The sequence below is a fragment of the Apteryx rowi genome, unplaced genomic scaffold, assembly GCF_003343035.1.
Source record: "Apteryx rowi isolate R43461 unplaced genomic scaffold, aptRow1 scaffold_12, whole genome shotgun sequence".
In the NCBI taxonomy this organism is placed as follows: domain Eukaryota; kingdom Metazoa; phylum Chordata; class Aves; order Apterygiformes; family Apterygidae; genus Apteryx; species Apteryx rowi.
In genome coordinates this window covers 1,526,768-1,547,813 of record NW_020447419.1, presented here as the reverse complement: position 1 = coordinate 1,547,813, position 21,046 = coordinate 1,526,768, and the positions used below count along the sequence as shown (strand labels likewise).

The following is a 21,046-nucleotide window of genomic DNA, read 5'->3' as shown; positions in this document are numbered from 1 at the left end:
TCTTCTATCACACATATGGCCTAACAGATGTTTTAACTTCAAATCTTTGAGATATTGCTATTATCATCATTAAGAAAGGAAATAAGGAAAAAGATTAAGATGAAGGTTCTGTGTGGTGACACAGGCTCTATAGTAGACAGAAAAGGTGGGTTCGATTCCTAGGCGAGTCCAGTGCCTTTAACCAGCCTGCTGGCTTAGCTAAAATGCCACGTTATCAAAAGCAAGCACCTTCTGATCCAAACAAAACAACTGACAGAGCGGACTAGGACAGAGATCTGCAAAATGATGAGTAGTCAAGAGAGTAAATGGGAAAGATAGCTCTGTCCATTCTGATGCGAGGACAAAGGGGTGACAAAGGAAATTAGCCAGGTGGCAGGTTCAGAAAAACAGATCTGGTTCTCTTCTCAGCTGCAAAGCCGCTCACTTCAGGATAGTATGGAAGCTATTAAGTTTACATGAGTCTTAAAAAAAAGAGGAGAGAGTCATGGAGGGGAGGAAAATCTATCCACACTTATTAAAACAAAGACACTACCTCTGGCTCAGGGAGTTCTCAGCTGCAGAACCCTGGGAGAGCATTGAGGTACTGCTACATACTTGCCTTGTTCTCATGCCCTTCCATGGGCATGAACTTATGGCCATTGATGGAGAAAGGACAGGGAACAAGGTGAGCTTTTAATCTGAGCTAGTACAACCACTCTTACATCCTAATTTAATCACACTTAAAAGATAGTGAAATCCTCACTCTTTACCCCAGGTAAACAGATTGTCACAGAAAACATCYATCTACTGTAAGCGAAGCAGTGGTCTAGTAAACTCAAACACCATCTCACCAAGATACTGTGGCTCATCACCCTCTTCACTCAGCTCATATTCAACACGGAATCCAGAAACGGTGTCGGAAGCAGAAACCCAGGAGACAACAAAGCTACTGGCTGTGATTTCAGTGACTGACTCTGAAGTAGCAACCATGGGAGGAAGAAGAGTTGTTTCTCCTGAAACAGTGTTGCCTACAAAAGAGGAGGAAGAGGTTAAATAACTATTGCCACTTGCACATTAACTGGGATGCACATCAATACTATGTCAACGGGAAACAAAAACTAAGGAAACTATCACGTGGGGAGATTAGATATTACTGGGTACCACTCCTACCTCACTGTTCAACTTACTTGACACTGCTGTGGTGCTGGTTGTGGTAAAATCAAAGCGAGTGACTTCTTTGTGGCCATACTGCTGAACACTGATGAGCTGTCCCTCATATATCACACCAGGCTTCAGGCCTGAGATGGTGTAGGAGTTCAGGTGACCAGGGATGGTGGCTTCCTTCCAGTGCCTTCCAGCATTTTTCTGCAAGAACAAGAGCACTCATATGTTAAGAGACTCCACAGCCTGCAAGCAGGGGTTTCCAGTGAGCTGACCTGCTGCATGGTTACTTAGCACTGTCATATTTGAACACATGACTAGAACAGTTAATGCACATAGAGCCAGGTCAAAGGAGATGAGAAAGGCATGCCAGGAAGCAGGGCTAGAAAGCAATTGGGGGGATTAAGTTTTACTGGGGTAAAGCCAAAGCAATCTAGTTTTGAACCTTAAGAGGAGCATTATTTGTAATGTATACACTAAAATCATACCTTTATCAAAAATGCAATAAGGCATAAGGAATGGCTGGAAAATGCACATTTGAAATAACACTCTAAGCAATGTTTGCAATAACACTCTAAGCTATCATCTGAAAACAATATACAGAACAGTTCCTCCCTTCTACCCTGTGTTTGAACTCTTCGGGAAGCTCTACAATAAGGTTCCATTCTCTGAGGTTTGTACCCCAGTGCTTTAAAGTCCATCTCATTCAGGCCTTGATCCAAGATACACTTAAGCCTGTGGAAAGACTTGAGTGCCTTTAACAGCTTTGGATCAGGGCCTTTATTGTTCTCTTTAATAAGAGGCAGCATTGAGGTACTAATGTTCTTAATGATTAAGCGGTCTTTTGTGAAACTGTCCTCTGGGGAACTTAAAAACAACTCATCTGCACTGGTTAAAACGAATCACTCCTCAAATGTGAATGAGCCAACAAGCAGCGGTTAACCCGCCTTGGTTCAGGCTTTACAGAAGAAGGGAAATGACTGTTTGTTTAATCCTATGCTGGCTGTTTTTATCTTCACATCCTACACATTTTTACCTCCTCACAACTATCCCAGTTGTCTCTGGACATGCACATGGTACTAAAACAGTGTTTCTCAGGATGAAGAAACTTTCATATGGATTTACATTACTGTGTAAAGTGAGCGAGAATATGAAGTTAACCTGCTTACTGTGCTAGTGCTTTTGTTAATGAGATCTTTCATAAACAGTGACCAGTAGTGCTCACACATGAAAACAGCAAGTATTTATACAGCACTGGTCATCTTTGATCCTCAAAGATGGATCCTGTTATCCTTGACAGGACAAGGACACTGAATTAGCAACTAAAGCTTGCTGAAAACGTGTCAGCCATTTCTTTCGGCCATTAGAAAAGGCCAAATAAAATATTTTTGGACAAAAGGGGAATCTTCATGAAGAAATGTGCGAGTTCTCATTGAAAAGAAAAACCTAAATGAGGACTCCACAGGTGAAAGCCTTGTACTTTTAAGAACTATGCATTTCTGGAGCTCAGAGTGCAGCTATTGGTCTGGATGAATGTAGCGCTCACCGGTCTCCAGCGCAGAATGTACTTGGTGATGTGAGATGGTTCAGGTGCGTTCCACTGGATGGGGTGGGAGTTTGGTTGATTTGTGCTCTCTGTAATGATCACCTGAACAGGTCCAGTTGCCCCTGAAATAAAAAGATTTCCATTTTCAACATAATGAGGATGTTTTCCTTCTGCCTTTGTTGCTGAGTTGAAAAAGGAAGAAGAGTGTGTGGCTTGCTATATGCACTGCAAGTAAGTCATATTTTCATTCTGTCCTTAATGCTTTTAATGCTCAATAGAAAACTGATGAATCAGGGAATATATTCTGTGGTGGAGTTAGCATGTGCTGTTTGGGTGAATTTCCCTTGAGTTATCCATGAAACAGAAGACTGAAGTGAGCAAAACAAAGTCATTGTTCAAGGAGAGGGAGCTTCTCTGTACCTGACTGTTTTGATCAATTAGTATTTTCTGCAATTGAGGTTAATTAAAAAAAATGAAAAAGAAAAAAAAGAAATCACTGCCAAGTAATCCCGCGGCATGGTGAGAGCAAACTCCTGATCTCATCTTGAGTACTCCCTGCTAAGGGACACTAGCCTTTCCACTAGCCTTTTACTGTTTTACTACATTTCCTAATCAGTTACTTTGAAATACTGGATTTTCATGACTGTGGAGCACTTCACAGGTGATGAGGCATGTCTTGTACACACAAACCAAATCAGAAGGGTAGCAGAAGGTTTGAGACAAATCAGGCCCATAAACACATGAAAATACAAGTTCAGTAGTGCTCTGATGCTTAAGGCTACTGATTTCTTCTGTTTACACATTTGGCTAGATTAGGCCCCAAAAGCATGTTTTCCCCACAAGGCTCTCTAGGTAGAGAAGGAAAGGTTTTATGATCCCATGGTTCTCCTTTAAGTCCCTCCTGCTACCTCCTGGGGAGGTCTCACTGAATGCTTAGCAGCATTGGATTCATATGTTGGTTCTCAGAAAATATCAGCAATAAGCAGCCTAGAATCCGCAGGTAAATGTGTTTCTCTGGCCATTAAATACCTCTTATGCACACACAGTTCTATTTATAATTTATTTGGACAACTGTGTAACATATATACTTGCCCCATGTTTAACAGGACTTCCAGCCAAACAAACCTGTGCCCACACACAGAATGTTTCAAAGCTCGCCTAATCCCAAACCTACATTCAGAAACCCTAGATTCGGTTTATTTACACATTTCCAGTCACTCTTATGTCTAAAGAAAGCCCAAAGCCCTGGTCTCCAGTCTGGAGGCGTGCATATTTCACATAGCTCAGGGAGATGTTTGTTTTAGCAGTCTGACTGGAGTCAATGAAGCTCAGCAAGCCCCAGGAAAGAAACTCCTGGGGAAATAAAAAAGCCAAAGGCGGCCTGCTTCCTATTCTAAGAAAGGCAGTGCCTGGTTTTGCCTGCCGAGTGTCATATTCCTCATCGCTGGCTCACTGGCTGTATGGCCACAGATAGAAAGGCAGCTGGGTCTTTGACAAGGCTGCCGGGTATAGGTCTGGCTCAATACTGTGCTGCGGCAAAGACCTTCCATATGACGTGAAGCAAGTCATACAGAGAAGAGATACTCGCGCCATCTATGTGAGGCATTTAGCAGACTTTAAAGGTGCTAGTCCCCTCCCACAGCCAGGACCCCTAAATTAAAACCCTCTCTGCACAAGATGATCAGCCTCAGGTTCCCTCTCCAAACTCATAGGGCACTTAGGGGATAAAAACATTGCAGCTACTAAGCAGACTGATACTTTTTAACCTGTCTTGATAGGAAAACAAGAGAATCAACTCTTCACTGAAGCTGCCATATCCAGTTCTGATTGAGTTCCTCCACATTTATTTATGCTAGGAGTTGAGCTGGGAAACAAGTGACATGAGTGTAGTCTTCTCCTCCCAGAAGAGAAGCCACAACAACACAGTCTTAATATTTCATCTCATTCAGAGTGAGACATTGGCAGTTGCAACCTTAAACAGGAAGGTAATGAGATTCCTCTTATATTCTGTTCAGGGAACAAAAACAGAACAAACCAAACAGAAGCACTGACTATCTATAAAGATTTCCTGGAACTGACTGGGCAAATGAAAGTTCAAATATTTAATTTCAGGGCAATGATCAGGGAAAAGGCTTCATTCTGTGGTGGATTTTGCTTCTGCAGTGAGCGGGAAAGCAAAGACCATATATGTAGTRGTTTTTAGGCAATAGAAACTGAAGGTTGCAGATGTGATATCACTAAATACCAAGAGGTGATCTAAACTCAGGTTGTGTGAACTCATAGTCATTCTCTAAATGAAGTCTGGCCTCAGGAGCAGCTGTGAACAGCCTGGCTCCCTCTTTCTAAACATGACACCTGTATGCATCTGCCAAGAAGGGAAAGGAAATGGTTCTGTTCTCAAAGGAAGCCAAAAAGATCACTTGAGCTGCTAAGGAAGAGCCCCCCAAGGCTGGAAGCACCTGCAGGTTATAAACTAGTAGGAGGCCTGGAGAGCTACAGAAATCAAGTGTTTGCTTTTGTGATATGCAGCAGAAATCACTTTCATTCATTTGGAGTTGAAAATGATATGGAATGATGTACAGAAACCTGATGAGGTGAAGGATGGGGAATACTTTCCTCATGTCTTACTCAGAAGATGAGTTATCTGTGGGGTTTCTTACCAGGATAGGTCTGCAGTGGCTGGCAGTGCCATTCTCCGATACCACGGCCATAGCAATAACACTGGTATCTGACACCATGGACGTACTTCTCCCATGAATCTCCAATCTGGTAAAAGGTACGGGTTTCTGAATCCTGGCACTGATCTAAAGGCACAAAAGAGACAGTTAAAGCACCACATGTTATTGAAACTATCGGGGAAAACCTAATCCAAAAAATCAGAGGACACCCTTTCACAAACAAGGTAACACCAATGTTTCTTTATATATAGTAATATTTGCAAATAAAGTGGCAATAGAAACTGGATCTCAGATCAAGGTCCTTGATATATCACTGCATGTGTTAAGTCAGACATTGGGGGACTGATTTAGCAGTGATACATTTCTTAAAATACTGTTAGGTACAGGCATGTACAGGACAGGTCCACCTGGCAAGCTTCCCACTAAAGTCAGAGGGAGGGAAGGGGGTCCTTCAAGAAAGGATTTATTTTTCACTATAATTGTGGAACCCAATTATGCTCCAGTCAACTGAGTAAGTTCATCTCTCATCCAAAGCTGAACCATGCTGCTCTCAAAGAAATCAATGACAAAATTCCTCCTGGCTTCAGTAGAATCCAGTCACACTGAGGCTGAAGCTACCACTAATTTTCAGTGGAGTCATTCCAGATTTACCATTGTATGAACCAAAGAAGGATAGATCAAATCCTGAAATCAGCTTATCTTGTGTAAATACAGCACAGCATCAGTGCTTCAGTACACTTCCTGCTCTGACCTATGTTCGTATTTCTGGCCCAATGGAAGTTTTCTGTGAGAACCAACACTATGCTTGTTCGGATAAACAGAAGCCTAGTTTAGGGAGACAACAAAAATTAAATCAACAGCACCTTTGAAGATTGCTGAACTCACCCCCCTCCCCCTTTTTTAAAAAGTAGTTTTCAGGAGTATGACGATCTGAGTTCCTCCAGTGAACCTATACACACATATTACTGTAAATAAAGCAGAGTTTAACCACTAGTGCTTTCTAATAGATTTTCTTGGCAACAGTTCAAAGTTCTCTTGGATTTAGTAATTGCAAATCAAACAAACAATTAGGTCTTATCTTCCAATCTAGGTTCACTGGGGAAGGAAGGGGAGGCAGAGAAGATGAAATCTTTTCATTCCTGCACAGAACCACGATGGTTTTGGCTAACCTCCAGAGTGCTATTAACACGTGTTCTCATCCTGAGCTTTCTCTTTGCCAGGACAAAGAACAGCCAAAAAAATTAATTTAGTCCAAGGTAAGTTCATATATGCTGGTGCTCCTTTCTCAGTTCTGTGAGGAGACCAAAAAGTTTTAGGAAAGAAAGGAAGCAAAACCAGGTTCTAGCATCACTACCTAGCTCCATATCGATTTACCAGCATTCTGCTGGAGATCCCTACCTACCAAGCTGACAGTTCAGATACCAGAATTCAGCCAATTTAGCCCAGTGTGGGCCTAATATGCCCTGTTATCCCAGTCACTAGAGCGTGTTACCTTTTAAGTGGTATGTTGCCACTATCCATTGCTATTACAGCATCATCAGCTTCTGTTGCATGTCTGAAAACCTAAGTTCACCTCTTTAGAACCATGATTCCTCTATCACTTACCCCTCCAACAAATACAGCGTTACTACTTTGGCAGTTGTGCAATTCAGGGCAGAAACCGGGCAAACACTGGGTCCAGATTCACACACCATTTTCACCATAGCACAACCAGCTCTTGCATAGCTACAGTCTGCGTTTGGCAAGTGGGAACAGCTGGCAACTTACCAACAGGATCACATTTCCATCTGCCCCGACCCTGGCCAAAGCACGTGCAGTTCAGCATGTGCCCCTCATCGTGACGCTTGTGGAATGTCTGGTTCACATCATAGGTGATACCGTCCACAATGCACTGGTCTGTTTGAGAAAGAGCAGAGATACTTTGTCAGCAAGAGCTCAGAGCGTAAAGACAAATTTTTTTGCTTAGCACAGTTCCCTCCTCTTGATCAGCTTACAGAGGCTGACCATGACAAGCTCCATCCCCGCCAGAGAGAGCCCTTCCAATATTTATGATCATCACAGACCCGTGCTGCACATGCACATCGCTGCTGCCGAGTTCCTTTACCAGCAGTGTGCAATTAAGCACCACTTGCAGCAAAACGGTCTGCAGGATGCAGTCCAAAATACTAAGCATTATTCAAACTACAGAACTGCTTGATTGTTCCCCATGACAGAGTTTCCACACGTGAAAGAAACTAAAACAGCAGGCTAACTCTTTCACTACCTCCTCTGAGAAAGGTCTAGACTAATACCTTGGTGAGTATGGCCGAAATCATTGGAGCTACGCAAGGAGAAAAGGGCTACTCCAATTTCATAAAGATATCATAAAGACGTTTGCACTTCACTGTGATTTTATGCTGCCAGCTATCTCTGCCATGCTTTGCTGTGCTCTAAAGAGAAGAGCAGATCTTTTATGTCCAAGATGCTCCCGGTGCCTGCTAATCAGCTCTGCCTTCAAAAAGCACTAACCAGACCCCATGCTGAAATACAATGGTATCAGTCCATTGGGGTCAGTCAGGCTACGGCAACCTGTGAACTGGCCCAGAATTCGTACAGGCAATCTAATCAAAGCAAGGGGAAAACAGACAAAACAAATATGAAAACCACTCTAGAAGCATGTTGTTTTGCTAGCTAGGACCCCAGAGACCTAAGTTCAGTTTCAGACTTAGTCACAGGCCTTCCGTCCTTGGGGAAGTGACTCAGTAAATCCCAGGCCTTCAYTCCCCATCATATTTTCCCACACCACAGGTCCAATGGGGGCTGAGGACCTTCTCTGGTTGCTATGTTTTAACAGTCCTACTTAGATAACCTATGCCTTTTGAAAAAGGGCAGAATCTCCCCCTCACCCCTCCATTAAGGGAGGCCACTAACTCAGGGATGAAATTGCAGACAACTAGCCGCCCATGCTGAGAAAGGAGTTTCACAGACCAACTTCTAGCTGTGCATTTCTCACTGTTCTGAAGGAAGTGCACGAAAAAACTCCCAAAGTCTTTGAGCAAGCTTTTCCCTATAAATTATATCCCATTTCAGCAGTTGTGTTTGAGCCCTTTCTTGGCGTGTTGACAGCAACCCCCTCTCCCCTGCCTTTTCCAGACACAAAGCCAATGCTGTGAGCTAGCTGTAGGATGATCAAATGTCTGTGCTTTTAAGTCTTCTTTTTTTGGTGTTGCTTAAGCACTTCTCCACTTGGGCYGCTTATATAAATATGTAAATAAATAAAAGTAATCTATATGAAAAGTTGGCAGGACAGCACTGAGATTAGCCAGCAAAGGGATTCATCCAACACAGACAGATTGCAAACGGCACTGCAGAACAATAAAACAGACAGCTCTGCACTCAGACTTCAGACTAGTCTGGGGCCTTGTGTGTTCCTGAGAGGGGGAAATACCTCTGCTCTCCATAAAGCCACAATGGCACCAATGCCTAAATGTAGACAAAAGGAGGTAGGGATACCTACTGATTGAGCTAATCATGGTTTCTCTGCTTCCTAGCCTACAAAAGCTGAATCTGTACTTCTCCAGCATGTAAACAAGGGAGGAACTTCATGTAGCCCCTCTGATTCCCTCTCTACGCCAAAGACAAGCCTGGTGATATATGATTTGAGTCTGGGCTTCAATTCCCAGTGATGGGACTTGAAAGAAAACCAATTTCTCCCACCCCCAACACTTAGGCTAAGCCTGTAACATCAACATAAAAAACAGTACCTCTGAGCTGGGAGTAGGCAATGCAAGTCCATTCTCCACGGCCATTTCCTACACAAGTACATCTCATCATATGGCCCATGTCATGTTGTTTATCCCACTGGTCCCCAACGCGGTACATGACACCGTCATTCGTGGTGCAGATTTCTTCATGGGCTGGTTGAAAGAGAACAGGAGGATGCTTTACRTGGCTAGAGTTAACATGATCATGAAGGCTCAGACCATTTGCAAATGCTTCCTCATACTGCGCAGTGGTTTCTGCATTCTTAACAAGGGAGCTGTAGGAACCCACTCCATTTCGAATACCATTTTTGCTGGGTGATGATGTTCTCTAAGTGCATATCCCTCCTAGGGATTCATTCATTTTAATTCTCTTTAGAAAGCTACAAGAAGCAACTTTTGCACAATGTCCAAGACATGCTGYGTGAATGAATCGGTTCTTGTTACATATATGCCTTTATATGAGCATAGCTATTTAAAGATGGGAGTTTCACAAGCTGTTGAAGGGCTCACATGCTGCACTGTCTTGAGTTGCAAAAGCCTTGTCATTTAAAAACTGGGAGTCACACTCCCTTCAAGTACACTTCCCACTCCTGACATCACTGAGACATGCATGGATTGTAGGAATGGACCATAACACCGATTTTGACATTGCTGTCTTTTCCAAGGTAACACACTGATATTTTAAGTACACTCTTATCCTTATCCACACATTGGGCAAAAGGAAGTGATGAGCGATGAGTGAGACAGTTYTAGCAGATAAAATCTAAACCTCGCTTCCTATAAAGCGCTACAATACAACGCGCTCTAATGAATCTACACCAGTTTGCACTAGCTGCCAACCATGCCTACCACTGGCTGGTAGCAAAAGAGTAAAGAAAACCGCCTTCTCTTTGTGCTGCCTGAGTCTCTGCCAGAACTGATTAGTGAGAAAAAGAAACAAAGGACAAAACAAAACTTAAATTCCTTAAAGGGTTTTGGGCTGGGAAGCAGCTTGCTGGAAGTCATCAATAACTGAGTCGATGACAGCCAGCTCTTTACTTCGCAGCTCAAAGAATCCCTTATAAGTACCCCATAATCCATTTATGGTTCTCAGTCTTACCAGCCATGGGGCAGAAACCAAATTTCTGGTCCGCATCATAGTTCTCAGTGGTTCCACACCACTTCATGTTGTCTCTCCGTCCCTCAGAAGTACAGTCAGTGTAGTTGCGGTTGTTATACAGGAAAGGGAAGTGGCACAATGCACCATTGGAATTGCCACCGCGTGTCTGGACCAGAACTGTACAAGAGTAAAAAGGAAAAAGATGCAAATCAAGCCTGTGCTCTCTCCTAGCAGGCAGAAAGAGCTTAAAAAACAAACCACTAACACTATTTTTTCCTTTCTCTGTATATTCTTTATGATATTATCCACCAGCCTCTCTTCTTGGCTTAAGTTAATTCAGATCTAGAAGCACAAGCCTTGCACAAGGTCAATTCAAATCAAATGTTGCTGTGGAAAGAGTTGCTGGACCCAGGCATGGGAATTCCTGGGCAACAGGGAAAACCAAAGCCTTCTGTGTCTGGGAAGTGGCTTTGCAGGCCCTTCGTACTAAGGCCCAGGTAATAAAATAATCTCAGTTCTCTTAATACCTGTATTATCTCACTGAGGTTATTACCCAGTTGTGCCCTTTGGTTTAAAGTAAAGTCTTCGGCCTTAGGAAAGGGTTACAACTTGGTTATGTACAACAGCACAAGTCAAAAATCTCTCCGCAGGTTGGAATCTTCATGTTTTGCAAGCAGCAGTGGAAAGAGGACTCTAATCTACATGAACTATTCACCTCTTGAGCAACTCTGGTTTACAAGTAATGGAGAATAAGGAAGCATTTGCTTAGATTTTTCTATATCGATATTTCTCATTCCCACAGTATATCACAGGAAGTTTCACTAAAACAGGAATGTGGATGTGTGAGCAAGGAGGGGAGAGGGGTTTTTTTAATTCTTTTTTTTCTTTTTTTAAGAGAACATTATATATGCTGGAGAGAAGGGCTTGGCTTTTATGAGAAAAAAAACACAACTGAAGAATAGCAGTATTTATGTAGTTTAAGAAGCAGTATTTTCCTCTGGGAATGTAAAAAATTTCAGACACATTCTCTCCAAGGTCAGATCCCAGAGGAGGCTGCTTGGATACTGCTCCATGGATGTCTGATGGGCTTTCCAGGAGGTGTAACCACAGGTAGGTTTGTGCTGCACAGGGAACATGACCATCCGCAGAAAAGGGAATGCTGCTGCATTAGTCATGCACCATCTCTTGATCACAGTGATCACAAATCACATTAGGATTACTGCTATATATGGCAACCTGGCTAGAGAGGCAAGACTGAGGGAGTGACAGAGGACTGCACAAATTGTACTCCATGGATATCCTCTCCTCTGCAGCCTAATATGGGCATTGGCTCTAGCAATCCAGCCAAGCAAAGACAAAGTCTAAGTATCTTTGGGGCTAAAGCTCTGCCCTGACTGGGAACTCCTGTTCTAAGGTCAGTTCAGGGAAGAGAGAAGAACAGGACTCAAAGGCTACGCCTGTGTCACCCTGACTGCTCTCCAAAGATGCCAAGAGCACAAAAACATCCTGACTCCAGATAATCCTCAACCCATATGGCTGCCTTGCTGTTGGGGCATGCCTGGAGTACCTCCAGATTGCCGGACTGTTCCAGCAGCCTGTCACTACAAGCTCTGCTCCTTCTACCATCTGCTCATGAGGGCCATGCATGCGTGAAGATCCTCAGAGAAGAACCTACCATTCTGCTCTGTACAGAAGGAGTATCTCCTGTCCTGCTCAAAGTTGGAGGTGGTGCTGCACCAGAGGTGCCCATCTGTACGGCCTTCGGTGGTGCAAGAATAGAAAGTCCTCCCGTCATAGGTGAAAGGCAAAACACAGGCTTCTCCATCAGAATTGCCACCATAYGTTTGAGTTGCAGCTTTAACACAAACAAATCACAGCATTAGATTCTGGCTCGAAGCAATCCCCAGTCTTAGGGCTCCAGAAGAGCAATAGCCTCTCCAGGCCAAGTCACCAGCTGCTGTGAACCCACACTGACTTCCAAGGACCTGGGCCAATACACACCAACTGAAGACTTAGTCCCACAGCTGTGTCATTCTTTTACATTCTTTTCCAAACATATATTATTGCAGCTTGCTTTGAGTAAAATTATTAATGCTGCTTCCCAAGGGCTCTGTTTTCCCTCGGCAGGTTATATATAACTCACTGGGAAATATTTGTACCCTCTAGAGCCAGGCTTCAAATAATCAAAACAGCTATTACTTCCCCCCTTGCACCTTTCTCTAGTATTTGTCTTCCTCAGAAGACACTTCTGATAACCACACCAGAGGATTTTACATTGAAGTTAAACCACAGGGCAATCGAAGAGCTCATTGAGTTGAACAGGCACAAAACAAACTCATACCTATTTCCTGGCAGCTGACTCCGTTGCCCAGGCAGGTACACAGCATTTGCTGGCTTCCCTGTGTCTTGAGCCACTGCATACCCACGGAGTACACCACTCCGTTATCAGTTATGCACTGACCATACGGCTGAGGCTGGGGCTGTTGAGGTTGGGGCTGGTACAATGCAGTCTGCAAGTTTGTGAAGCTAGGAGAGCCAGAACCTGCAGCAGAACGTGGGAGAAGAGTGAGACTAGACACCAGGCATTACAYGCAAAGCTAAAGAACAGAATGCTTCAATTAAATGCAGAGATAATAAAGTCTTAGGTACTTTTCGTCAAGTTAAAGGCACGACACTTTTAGCTTCCCTCGACACATTTTAAATATTCCTTTTCATAGCATTACTTTGAGCTCCATTTAGCAAATTTCAAAACTAAAAGAACTACTCCCACTTCTTCTAATGATGGGCTCCAGTTTCTACCACTGAAGAGTGGTTTTAGGAAGGATTAAAAGCATAGCCTGTTTTTCATGGGAATTGTTGAAAATGAAGGTTGTTTTTTTTTTTGGAAAAAGCATTTTAGTTGAAGGAAATCTAGAATAAAAAACGAAGACCAGTGACAAAACAATAAGTACTGAGAAGGTAGGGGGATGAGGCAAAGAAAAGGAAGTATTCATTTTGAATTCTTCATTGTTGAAGCAGAAAAACAAATAAATGTATTCCTTTATTCTGGAATTTTTCAACTTTGAATCAAAGTTTTTGGCCAGTTATCATTCTGAATAACACTGAGAGACAAAGAGGCTTCTTTTCTACACTGTGGACACTGCTAATGTTTTCCACAGCAATCCCCACAAATTCAGCTCTGCTGAAAAAGGGGAAGCAATGCCAGCAAAGCAGTGGCACCCTTTAAGTTTTGTGCATTTTGAAGCTTAGACCTTCTGAGATTTTGAAGCTAACCTGCTGGCAACTACAGTTAACTCACTCACCAAGAAAAGCTCAGTGTAGCTACTACAGGAAAATGCAGAGAAGATTTAGTCTGCACAGCAGAAGGAAAACTAGATCCTCAAAATGGTAAGAAAGAATTTAAGAGCCGAAAACGTTGACAGAACTTGGGCGGAAAGCTTACATTACCTATAAACTAGGTATTTTATACCAAAATTACAAGACATTTGATGCTCATGTATTAAACAAATAGGATTGTATACATTCTGTGACATTCCTATTTTTTAAAGCTCAACCATAGGTTATTTATCTTGTCAAAGAAACTAGATGGCCTCAGAGGAGTTTAAATTAAGGGAATTTAAAGAAAGTTACCAAGGCAAATACAGCAAGTCCAAATATTAACTCAAAGTGTCATGTTTCCAAGACAGAACTAGAAGATATTCCTATAGATGCACGATCCTAGATATGTGATTTATTACATTGTGATCATGCATGCAATTGCATTTGTATGGCAAGCCCCATTTGGGCAAGGAAACTAAGCATAAATTAATTATATCAATGTATGCACAAAAAAGGAGCATCTCCCAAACTCTGACCCTATTTCTTGCTGATCTTTCCCTGACAAAATTCCCAAATGCCTAGACTAGGACAGTGCAGTTCAACACCGAGTCCTAGTCATTCCAGCATTTGTCATTCCTTGGCTCTTCCCCTACCCTAAACACCATGACGCCCCACTTACCGGTGCTAGTYGTATGCAGGGATGTGTGTCTCTCACATTTCCATTCACCTCTGCCGTTACCAGTACAGATGCACTGAAGCAAATTTCCACGGTTATCCTTCTTGCTCCAGGTGTCTCCAATTCTGTACGAAGTCTTGGTGTCATGGTCATTGCACCTATCTGTATAAGGAGCATGGCTATTAGCTATTTCCGCACTGGATGGCTTGAGCATGCAATCTAGAGTGTTGAACAACCAACACTATGAAATGAGCTGGTAGTTGACAGCCTTTGTTGAGAGCCTTCCTAATTTTTTTGTAGCCTACTATTAAGAGTCCTATATGCACTAATGCCTGCATTAAGCTACATAAGCTAGGAAAGAGCCTGAAAATCCTGATGCTAAAGTTGTCTAAGGGAAAATTCCCACCGATTTGCAAAACAGGAATTTCACTTTCTAGCCATGGTCTCAGATAGCACCATAACACTCCCAATTTCAAGAAGATAAGCCACATTCAAAAAATTCACGTGTTAAAAAGCACATCCTGGATTAAAGACATTCTTGCTAGGCATTTTTAAAAGCCATTTAAAACCCATTCTGTCTAGCATACACCTTCAACACTTTGCTTTAATGCCTTTTTTTCTCCTCTTTTTAAGAGGAGGTCTTTGTACCTGGGCCATTTCATACTATACACGGGGCACAGTTCAACTTCAGAGCTCTATTGCAGCTGGAAGAAGTTAAAAACCTACTGGAGGGCAATATGTTAAATTCCAGTTCTTCCAAAAGAAGTGTGCRTGAAGTGGCCAGTAAAGCTAATAGAAGCTACCCAGTCAGACCAGGAATATTAGACTTTCTGAAGCTTCCTGTTGTCTTTAATAATCCATAGCCCCTGATAAATTGAGTAAATGRGTTCAAAGGCCAGCATAACAAACTACTTTTGTCTGAATGCCAGAGCCACATGCATTAACTAGTTCTTCTTCCATTACAGCATTTTACCTTCTCATCCAAGGGCAACTTGATACAGTGGCTCAAATATAATCATGGATCAATGAATACGGATTTATGAAGAACTGTGGAAGGACCTATACATCACTACAGATTTCCATATTCTGTCCTGTGTTTCAGGGCACACAGGAYAGACTATGAATGTGGAAAACACATGAATGATTCACAGAGGTTAAAATGACCAAAAACCTGAGTATTTGCCAGAAGAGTGGTAAATTGGTGAAGTGTTGATAATGTAATTTGGCATAAAACATGTCTTATGAACACTCAAAGTCTTGAGTTAGGTGACAAAAAGCTGACACCCTCCACCCCACCAAAAAAAGAAAAAAAAAATCAGTGGTCACTCTGGAAAGCRTTGGCCATAAGAGACACATGATAGCAACAACACATACTGAAGCATAACGCCACTTTGTGGGCTACAGCTATCATTTTACACAGAGAGATGCAAATTTACGTATTTGATTACATTCGAAAAACAAAATGAACAGGCCATTATACTACAATTTCCCCTGCAGTGCAACAATGCAGACCTGAGTTATGGGAAGAAAGATACCGTCATTTTTATTAGTAATAATATCTCCTCCAAAATTCACAAACAACACATTCTGTTTTATTCATTCCTATCTGACAGTTAATGATTTTTCCCCATGTGCTTCTAACAGAGTTAATATTGTCAAGGCTGGTCTGATTTTTATAGCTTATTTCTTGACCAAGACTCCCCAGATCTTCAATTTTAATCCCAATTCTCCTTAGTGTTTCAGTTCTTTACAGTTCTGTTGTTTATACCAGCAGAAAGCTATTATCTGTTTGTCCCAAGGCAGATGAACGTGAGGCAGTTTTAAGGCTACAGAAGAGTTTCTCAAAACTTGCATAATGAAGGTGTAAGGTACAAAGTTAAATTTTGAGGCAGCATAAACTGCGATAGCTCTACAACAGAGCTTGTTCCTACTAAAATCCACATCGGAGGTAAATAAGCAAACGGGATTTCAGATTTTAGAAGCCCAGTCAGCTTTGCAAACAGTAATACACTGGATATTTACCCCAATGTAAATCGTTCAGTATCACTTCACTGATACAGAAACCGAGGGAAGTCATTTGAACTGGGGAAGCATATTTACACTGAAGACTTAAAATGGTGGGAAAAACTAACAAGGTAGATGAGACAGCAAACAAAATAAACCCTGTCTGAACTGCACATATATTGAACTGTAAAAAAGGGGGAAAAAACCCTTAAGGTTACATTTTTAATTTGGCAGACTCCACTGCTGGACCAGGTGTCTGTTTCTCTTTAAAAGCTCCATATTCTCCCCCCAGAGGTTATCTAAACAACCCCCAAAAGSGTGAGATTAGGCCAAATTCTGTGCCAGTCTGCAGACTAAGCAATTCCACCAGCCTCCTGGGGGACGTGGCTCATTCGGCCTGCACCTTTCCCAAAAGCTTTTTCTCTAAAGCAGATTAAAATCAAACCAGTGCAACCAAAACAATGCAGCCGCTTGGTCAGCGGCGCGGAGCCCCCACCCTTAGATGTCCCGCAGCCGTAAATGGCAGGAGCCGCCTGCGAGTGTTCGCTTCTGACCTTAGAGGGGATGGATTATTTTCCACCTGTTCTTGTGAGACCTTTACCTGGCTGYCTCCCTAAAACTGCTGCCGATTGCTATCAGGTGGAAAAAGGAGCACCTTTTGGCTTTGGTACATTACTTTTTGCCACATAAAATTAGAAAGAAAAAAAATTAATAATAAAAAAAGAAATCAGGCTTCCAAGCCCCCTCTTTCTGCTTCGTCTCACTTCAGCGCCTGAGCTTGCACATGGTGGCCAGGAAAGCCGGGGAGTGGGAGAAGTGGCATTTTCAAGGCTGAACTTGGAAAGGGGGGGAAGGAAAAATAAATAAAGAGATAAAATAGATGAGGACAGCGCAGGCGAAGGGCTCGGCAGCGAGGCCCCGGGGCCGGCGCCGCACRCGGCACTTACTTCGGGAGGTGCAGGTGATGCGGCCGCTGCCCTCGCCCAGGCAGGTGCAGTCCACCATCATCCAGCCCTGGTAGGGCTTCTCCCAGGTCTCGCCCACCACGTAGGACGTCCCGGCCGTGTTGTCGTAGCAGCGCTCGGCTGCGGGAGGCAAGACCGGGTTAACGGCGGGGCCGTGCTGCCCCCAGCGGGCGGCCGGGGACCATGGCGAAGGAGGAGGAGGAGGAGGAAGAGGAGGAAGAGAGCCGCCACCTACCCACAGGCTTGCAGGTCCACTCGCCCTTGCCGTTGCCCAGGCAGACGCACTCCAGCATGTAGCCGCCGGTCTCGTGGGGCCGCCGCCAGGTATCGCCGATCTTGTAGGACTGGCCGCCCTCGTGGCAGCGATCTGCGGCGGGGCAGAGGGAGGGCGGCTCAGCCCCAGGCCAGGGGACAAGGTGCCAAGATGGCTCCTGGCCTCCTCCACAAAATGGCGCCCGCCCACCTGCGCTCTCCTCCCCCGGGAAGGTAAACGTTGCCTCCCAGACACCTTCCTCTTTCCACAGCCCACCCCCCTGCAGGTTTGACACCCGAAAGCCTGAGGAGCCCTGCACGGGGAGCTCGTTTCGCCCTCAGGTGGGGTCATGGTGCCCTCAGGGCCTGTGCGCAGCCTGGTGGGGGAGGAGGGGGAGGGGGGCTGCCTCCATCTTGTCTCCCCGCTGCCACCTCCGCAGGGAGGCAGCAGCCCAGCGGCCGGGCCGGCACGCGGGGGCAAYGGGCACTGGTCCTCCCCCCCGGGTGCAGAGGCCCTGTCCTGTGGGGACCGGTCCCTGGCAGCCTGCGGTGCCTCGGCCCCAGTGGCTGGCCCGCGCTCGCGGGGGGGAGCCCCGGTGCATGGCGGTTCGCAAACACGGCATCATCTTCCAAGGAAGGGAGGAGAAACRCGGCTGGTCATTTATTAGGAGGCGTGAAAGCTTTCTGTTGGCTCATTTAGGAAAGCAGGGAATCTAAGAGAGTTGAGATTGATTCAAAGCCAGGTACAGTCAATGAGACTCTCCAGTGAGCTTTAAACCAGGCTGCTGATGAGGAAATGAGACTGCTCTTACGTTTGCAATTTCCTTACTGACTTTCTTTTCTTACAACGCTTACCATCGCTGCCCAATAAAGTGCCATTAAATTCGGAATGGCTTTAGCTCTCCTCGTTAGAGCCAATGCATTTCTTTCCATACCATGACGAGGGCTAGTTTCTGAGCCCTGCATGGCAGCGCTATTGGACTTGGTRCTATGAGGCTCAGACAAGAAACTGGATACTTGGAAGAACAAGACTTTTCTCCAAAGGTGCCTAAGGGACTTTGAAATCTCAGCCTGGAAGTCCTGACACAGTGATCTTCATCTGTGCTTGCAGAGAGCCGAATTATGAGCTGAAGGGAGATGGTGAACAATTTGGTGACTCAGTGAGGAAAGGATTTCCAGATAGAGAAGCACAGAGGTGAAAGGGAAAGCTGGGGAGAAAGGGATGAGGGAAGAGAAGGAATAAAAAGAGGAAAGTATGAGGTAGGCCAGTGAATAAGGACTTGCAGAAGCACACTGAGCTGGGTGAAGGGATTTCAAATCCCAGCTCCCTCAGTGGCCGGTGCTGGAGGCCAGCAGGACAGGGTCTCAGGTGGTATATGCTCATAACAGACCTATTAAAGCTGATGGAGCTATTCTGACTCACCATTTGCAGATTAGGTCCTCATTCCTTTTTCCAGTGAGAAAACTACTGTTATAAGTGTCTATGAAGAGGTAACACACTCTTACAAATATTAAACATACTAACCTGTATGGCAGGACACTAACAGAGTCAGTTTTGGCCTGTGTTTTCATACATGACACTTCCTCTTAAATAAAAGAGGAATTTGCTTGTGCAAATGTTTCTTCTCTCTGTAGGCGCATGGGGCAAGGACTTTCAATTACACTTTTAGGGGGCTTTGATCCAAAGCCCATTACTCCAGCTAATGGGCATAACAGCACTGGGAGTATTGTGTAAGTTGCCGTGGAAAATATGACACTAAGGAACAATAGCTCTAGTAATAGGCTCTTAGTTACATACTGGCAATGGTGCAGCTGATTCTCCCACGTCCAGCTCCAATGCAAGTACAGTCCCAGATCATGGAGTCCTTGGGGCGCTCATACGTCTCCCCTACTCGGTAACTGGATCCAGTGTATTTGTCAAAGCAAGTTTCTTCAGCTGTGAGGACAGAAAAGTGAACTTTATGTAACCACACAAGTAACATGCACAGTCAAAAGAAACCATTCCTCCTGTCYGCACACTGATTTTTTTTTTTCCTCCCCTAGGGCAAAAATGCAGCTCGGTCACCTCTCTCTTCCTGGAGCAGGACAGCACAAGTTGGGTGAAGTTCACCAACTCAAGGTCCCCACACTGCTGAACACCTGCAGCTTCCCACTCCCAGGGAGCAAGAAACTTAGCAAGGCAAGTGGGCAGGCATGCCCTGGAAGGACAAATCCCCTCCGTTTGAAGTGCAACAGTACAGGAGACAGGAGGGAGCAAGCAAGCATCCCTCAGAAGCCGTGTTTTGTCATGCTAATCCTCCTAATTCTGACCTGGCAAAAGCTTGTGTATATTAATCCTGAATTCTGCAGCAGTCCTGCTGAAGTCCACAGGAATCCTTGTAAATTGTTCACACTCACACATGAGTAAGTGATTACAGAACAGTTATGTCAAGGCTGCCACCAGACCTGAGATTAGCAATGAAACAACCTTCTTGACTTCACCACTGGACAGATAAGGCTAACTATGCCATATGGGAAACTTGCTATTGGATTTCAAAACTGTAAAATTGGAGTCAATGGAGGGGAGAGAAAGAAAGAAAAGATTAGCTCCTCTTTTATGGAGCAGTAAGGGGACTGAGTACTACTTTGAARTACTCTAGCCCTGAGACAGGCAGCACAAAAGCCTTCCAAGATAGATCAGTGGGATGCTCCATCTGTCTTACATGAGCATTATCAGCTAGGAATCAGTTTCTCTCTCATTTCTCCGGAGCAACATAAAGGAGTTATGGCAAAGCAGTGGCTACAGACCAACAAAGACAGACAGATTGCATCTGATTATCTAAACTACGTTGTATCCCAGAGAGACACATCTTCCAGCAGATGTTGCGCTCGGAATTTTTTCTGTTACCTAAACTTTTTCCTGCAGAAGACTAAACAATCTCATTTTACACTCAGCTATAGAAAGCTGACAGTGAGGCTGGGGGGCTGTGCAAAGTTGTAAGTTGAAATACTTTTAAACATGCTGACGACACTGTACAGCTATGAAAAGTCGGGGTGAAGCAATCAAACAGGGCAGAGCCAGAGCTGCAAAGTGACTCCAGATTTGAACTTCCCTGTGCGAGTCGAGGAGTCAGTTCAGTTCATTATAAAGAAGAGGTTGGCTCCAAAATTTAATGTTTAGATCCAGTCCTCCAGAGAGACGAGGGCTGTTTGGCTCAGGGTTCTGGTGGCAGGCCCATCTCTAATGAAAAGCATCTCTTAAAGCCTCAGGCCAGCTCTTCAGTGCAACCGCTGCAGATCCGTTACCGACCCTAAACGCCACGCTTCACGAGCGGCCAGGCCGGGCTGCCGCTCCTAACTCGGCACAGCGCCCAGCTCACGCGGCTCGGGAGCCGCGCCGGGTCTCGCTGCGGCGGGCGAGGGGCAGCACCGACTTACGTTCAGGCTTGCTCTCGCAGTTAAACCCTCTGCTGCCGCCGTAGCAGGTACAGACCAGCGTGTTCCCCAGGTAGATGCGCTCCCACTGCTGGTTGATCTGGTAGTAGCGTCCGTTGTCGTAGCAGGTCTCTGCGGCGGGGAGCAAGAAGAGTTGCGAGTTACCTGGGCGCCCCCCGCACGGGCAGGGGGACGGGACGGGACGGGACGG

General features: G+C 44.6%; 1 protein-coding gene across 1 annotated transcript in view; it reads right to left on the bottom strand.

Moving 5' to 3' along the window:
- Nucleotides 1-21,046, bottom strand: part of FN1 (fibronectin 1) — a 208,361-nt gene that overhangs the window by 35,050 nt on the left and 152,265 nt on the right. Inside the window, exons 2-15 of the mRNA XM_026087948.1 lie at nucleotides 20,839-20,967; nucleotides 19,220-19,357; nucleotides 17,405-17,536; nucleotides 17,152-17,289; nucleotides 14,204-14,362; nucleotides 12,548-12,748; nucleotides 11,882-12,061; nucleotides 10,207-10,383; nucleotides 9,108-9,260; nucleotides 7,132-7,260; nucleotides 5,347-5,490; nucleotides 2,687-2,808; nucleotides 1,167-1,344; nucleotides 831-1,007 (exon numbers count right to left, since the gene is read on the bottom strand). Of these exons, the coding sequence (XP_025943733.1) occupies nucleotides 831-1,007; nucleotides 1,167-1,344; nucleotides 2,687-2,808; nucleotides 5,347-5,490; nucleotides 7,132-7,260; nucleotides 9,108-9,260; nucleotides 10,207-10,383; nucleotides 11,882-12,061; nucleotides 12,548-12,748; nucleotides 14,204-14,362; nucleotides 17,152-17,289; nucleotides 17,405-17,536; nucleotides 19,220-19,357; nucleotides 20,839-20,967 (2,157 nt within the window). The remainder of the gene's footprint in view (nucleotides 1-830; nucleotides 1,008-1,166; nucleotides 1,345-2,686; nucleotides 2,809-5,346; nucleotides 5,491-7,131; nucleotides 7,261-9,107; nucleotides 9,261-10,206; nucleotides 10,384-11,881; nucleotides 12,062-12,547; nucleotides 12,749-14,203; nucleotides 14,363-17,151; nucleotides 17,290-17,404; nucleotides 17,537-19,219; nucleotides 19,358-20,838; nucleotides 20,968-21,046) is intronic.